This window comes from Emiliania huxleyi (genome assembly GCF_000372725.1).
Source record: "Emiliania huxleyi CCMP1516 unplaced genomic scaffold EMIHUscaffold_51, whole genome shotgun sequence".
Classification (NCBI taxonomy): domain Eukaryota; phylum Haptophyta; order Isochrysidales; family Noelaerhabdaceae; genus Emiliania; species Emiliania huxleyi.
This window is the reverse complement of record NW_005198167.1, coordinates 206683-211617: the sequence shown is the minus strand read 5'-3', so window position 1 is coordinate 211617 and position 4935 is coordinate 206683. Positions and strand designations below refer to the sequence as shown.

General features: G+C 63.9%; 1 protein-coding gene across 1 annotated transcript; it reads left to right on the top strand.

Moving 5' to 3' along the window:
* Window positions 1-998: 998 nt before the first annotated feature.
* On the top strand, window positions 999-2626 carry EMIHUDRAFT_421987 (hypothetical protein). The gene is made up of 2 exons (XM_005766439.1): window positions 999-1612; window positions 1679-2626. The coding sequence occupies exons 1-2, from the start codon at window positions 1263-1265 to the stop codon at window positions 2265-2267; spliced, it is 939 nt and encodes a 312-aa protein (XP_005766496.1). The 5' UTR covers window positions 999-1262; the 3' UTR covers window positions 2268-2626.
* The last annotated feature ends 2309 nt before the right edge of the window (window positions 2627-4935 follow it).

The window sequence follows — 4935 nt, the reverse complement described above, 5'->3', positions numbered from 1 at the left end:
GCGCGGGCGGCAGGCGCAGGCGCGGGCGAGGGTCGGGCGGGGGGCGGAGCCGAGAGCGGCGCCCGGGTTTGTCCGTCCGGTGGGGGGGGCGGGGCGGGGCGGGGCGGGGTGGATCGGGTCGCCGCTCATAGCGAACGCCACACACACACTCACTCACACACACTCACTCAAAAAAGAGGGAGTTTTGTTGTAAAATTCTTTTTTCGTGTGCCTGTGATAGTGCTAGCACGCGCCAGTTCGCACCTGAGAGAGATTTTTGAAATCTCTTCTTCTCGCACCTGTGTCGAGCCTGTCTGCTGAGAGAGAGATTTTAAGCAATACCAAACAACTCTAACACTCACACGTCATGTGTTGTTTTGTCTGCTGTGAGAGAGATTTAGTGTGTCTCGCGATTTATTTTTTAAATTCGTTTTTGCACAACACTGGTGTACCTGTGTTAGTGCCAGTGCGCGCCAGTCCCGTGCCCAGTGTTGTGCGAGGGAGTTTTGTGGCAAAATTCTTTTTTGAGAGCGCCTTCGTTGTTAATAGTACAAACCCAATGGTCCCTTGCGAGTGGTCCCTTGTCGCAGTCACACACACGCACACGCCGCATCACACCGCGCGCCCGCCCGCCGCCCCGCCCAGGCGCGAAAGAGATGAGGAGATGGGACAGCAAAGGAGGAGGCACAAACACGTATGGGAGGGTTCAGTTGTGCGTCACGCTGCCCGGCGTTTCTCACTTTCCGGGACAGCCCCGCCCTTTCGAGGCAGGAGAGTGTGACGACTACCCCGTACGCCCTGTGCTTCTACCCCGACGCCGACCGCCCACCGCGACGTCGTTCTTTTTTCGCCACACCGCCGTGGCGTGGCAGACGGTGAACGAGCTAGCGTGCGGGGACAGCGGCATTGTGCACGGTGCTAAGTGCATTGCCGCTCTTAACGGAGTCGCTTAGGCGGCTCCGGTGTGATTTTTTGTGAGAGAGGTTTGTTTAAATTCTTTTTTCGCTTTCAAGCAAGGACGACTACTCTGCGTATGCTGTGCCGACAGCCCACCGCGTCCTCTGCCGCCCTGTTCGGCCTCGAGGCCGGCCTTTCTGTGATGTCGCGCACCTGGGTGAACTTCTCACCGGCGAACTCGCTCGCGTACAAAAAAGGCTGCGAGTCTTTTGACCGGACGCACGAGTGCGACGATCATCACCGTGTCGGCGTGCGCTGTTCTGATTGCGGTGTCGGCTAGGAGGGCGATAGAGGAGGCGGCGGTGGCGGTGAGGGAGGCAGCACGGATGGCGGCGGCGGCAGCAAGAATGGCTGAGGCAGCGGAGGAGCGCACCGGCGAAACAGCCCCTGTCCGGTGCGAGCTGGCCGTGCTGGCGTGCAGCCCTCGCAGGGCGCCACTTGACAACGTAGTGCTCGAGGGGCTCGAGGCGTCTCTCCACCTGCCTGCATCGGTCCTTTGCGACGGGACCTTCAACGACCTGCGCCGTCTGCTTGGACGCCGTGCGACGCAGCGCTTCCTCTTCGCGGGGCATGCCAACGCTCGCTTCGGTTCGGCTCGCCTCACCCTTGGTCTCACCACCGCCGACGGACGCCTCGCGCCGCCGCCGCCGCTCGCCATCGCCACGCTGCTCGGCCGGCAGTGTCTTCTTGCCTCACCCGTCCTGCTTCCTACTCGGCCATTAACCCCCACCCTGCGCAATAGGCACTCGCCGCGCCACGGCGGCGCCCTCGAGTTTGTCATGTACAACGGCTGCAAGTCGGAGCGGATCGCGCTCCTCACCCTCCTCTCGGGCGTCGACTATGTCTGCTACTGGCGCACGCTCGTCGAGACGACGGCTGCGCGCTTTCTGTGCGCGGCGCTCTTCGAGGCCGTCGCGGCTCGCCGCCATCGAGCGGGCAGGCCCTGCTATCAGTGGGCGTTCGACGAAGCGTGCGGGGCCCTCGTCGGCGAGCCGCGCCCACGCACGGTGCAATGGGCCGACGCGCCCAATGCTGACCTGCCGATGCGCTGGGAGATGCGCGACCCGGAAGAAGGCCCGCAGCTGGGCCGCTATCCACTTCCCGCAGGAGTCCCCGTGCTGCTCACGCCTCGCGACCGGAAGGAGGCCGCCCGCACTCTCCTCCGGGCGGCGATGCTGCCGCGCATCGCACTGCGCGCGTGGGTTTGCCGCGCGCGGGAAAGGCGTGCGCTCCGGATTCGGACACGGAGCGAGCTGTTGATGACGCTTGCGCGCCGCCAGATCCCCCACGACGCGGTGCTCATCATCATGCAAATGGCAGGTCAGCCGTGAAGAAGCTCCGATATCCCCCCGCTGCGGCGCCGCTATCCGCCAAGCTGAGGCTGAGCGCGGCCCTGTATTGTGCGCTCCCCACACACCACACATGCAAAATAATGGACAATCATGGGGATGAGAGCTTGGCGCCTGCCACGTATGCACGCGCGCCGGTTATGCGCTGCGACGGCGAGCCATCCCGCGTTGAGGTTGAGCGCACGCAAGCGCTAGTGCATAGTCTGCTGTACATGTCTGTGCAGTATCTGGAGGCGCCGGACCCACATGTCCTGCGAGGAGGCGCCGCACCTGTGCCGAGTGAGGAGTGTTGCTCGAGGAGTGTTGTGCGAGGGAGTTTTGTTGTAAAATTTATTTTTCGCGCCGGAGGGGGAGTTGTGTGACAACTGCTCCTGTGCCGCCGCGAATTCTTTTTTCGCTATCACCGCCCGGGACATGGCTCTGACCGAAGAAGTTTTGGCCGACCCTGAGCTCGGCATCGAGGAGGAGAAGCTGGAGCGGTGGTGCAGGCGCCATGGCGGCGCCCTCGAGTCGGTCCTCACGAGCGGCGCCATCGCCCTCGTTGACGCGCGGTGGATCGTCGACTTCGCCGGCGCGGGCGGCGTCCTCACCCACCGCCAGGCGCTGCCCGACGAGGCCTTCATCTCGCTCGCCCGCCTCGTCGACGCGACCATTCCGTACGGTGGGCTTCCCGTCGCCGCGCTCTCGTACCCGTGGCTGACCAAGGAGCACCCCGACCCGCTCGGAGCCAACCTCCGCCGCGTCGCAAGGGCGCTGAAGGCCCTGTTGCGCCATCCGGAGCACGGCAGGCTGCGGCTCGGCGTGTTTTGGGACTTCCTCTCGCTGCACCAGCACCCCGACCCCGCCAACGGCGTCATGCGCACCGAGGAGCAGAACGCGCTCTTCAAGCAGGGGTTGGGCTGCCTTGGCACGCTCTACTCCCACCAGCACACGACCGTGCTGCGGCTCACCTCCTTCCCGGCGGGCCACAATAGCAGCTGCTTCTCGCCGTTGGTGGCCTGGGTCACGGGCACCAACGTGGCCGAGTACTTTGACCGCGGCTGGTGCTACACGGAGAACGCCTGGGCGAGCCTCACCAAGGACGGGAAGAAGTCGCTCGACCTCGGCCTGATGCGTGACGATAAGGAGTACTGGTGCTGCTTCTCCCTGATCAACGAGTGCGTCAAGGGCGGCGGCCGGCGCCCTCCGCTGCTGCCTTCTCAGTTTGCGGCGGAGCTGGAGACGAAGAGCTTCACCAACGGCAAGGACGACAAGCCGCTCGTGAAGCGGCTGTACGAGGCCGCCTTCGAGGAGCAGTTTGGGCAGACCAAGTGGCTCAACTACCGTGGGCTCGGCTGGGGCGACGCGGAGGCGGCGCAGCTGGCGGAGGTGATTGCGAGCGGGGTCGCCCTGCGGCTCAAGTACCTCGACCTCACGTCCCTCCAGATTGGCAGCAAGGGGCTCAAGGCGCTGGCCGACGCCCTCGGCAAGGAGGGGAGTGCCCCGCGACTCGAGGGGCTGTATCTCAACCACAACCAGATCGGCAATGAGGGGCTCAAGGCGCTCGCCGCCGCGCTCAAGGAGGGGGCCGCCCCGAGCTTGAAGGTGTGTGCAAGCACACACAGCCATGCACACACACCTCCGGCCGAATCTGACGCGTTCTTTGCGCGTGCTCCGCTCAGATTCTCACTGCGGACCGCAAGCCGCCCGAGCTGGTGTCGGTGTGCGAGGAGCGCGGCATCGAGCTCGCGTCCCGCCGGATTTGGCAAGGGAGGGAAGGAATGTCATAGGAGTCTCTAGCTGCATGTTGGTTCATGCTAGCACAGCGGCGGGAGTATAGCGGCGGTAGTTTTGGTGCAGGTGTGAGGGGGGGCGGCAGCGGCGGCGGGTCTGTGGCGCCAGTGCTTGGCCGCTGCGGAGACATTCTGTTTGCGGGTGACGCTGTGACCACAGTGCCATGTGGCTGACCCTGACGGACGGCCGTTAGCTTTACATATTCACACATAACTTGTAACCAACCCCGGCAACGGGCAACCCCAACGGGAAAGGTTTCCAAGTTGCAAGTCCCAAGGGGCCCCTGCCCCCCTTTTTATACGGCCAACGTAGGGTTTTGTGCTTTTTCCCGGGGGAATTATAACCCCCCCCCCCCCCCCCCCCCGCCATTCGAGCCGAGAGTCGGCGGGCTTTTCCACCGGTCGCCATCGCCGAGTTGCCCCTGCCGGCGGCGATGGCGGACGGCAGCGCGCCTGGCGCGCCGGCAGTACCGTCGGATGGCACGGCAGGTCGGCTGCGTTAGAGGGTCGACAGCGTCCTAATCTAAAATCTGAGGATTCAGGATTGAGGCATCGCTTCAGTGAGGCCAAAGTGCGTTTATGGATGTGTGAGAACGGTACGGAACACGAGGAGTCACGCGGACCGACTAGTCGGTGACTCTGCTGCACGCCGTTTCAGATTTTTTTCTCAGCGTGAGCGAGACGTGGAAGAGTGCCACCGTCGGGTAGGACGGGTCGTCCTGGAGTATCGTCGTGGTCGCGGCGGAGTATCGTCGTGGTCGCGGCGCTATTACCTTTTCGGGCAAACCATCGAGCTGCATGTCGAGATTTTTACTTGACGGGCGCATGGAGGCATCACATCTCCATGCGCCCGTCAAGTCGGAGCCAGTCAGCGGCGC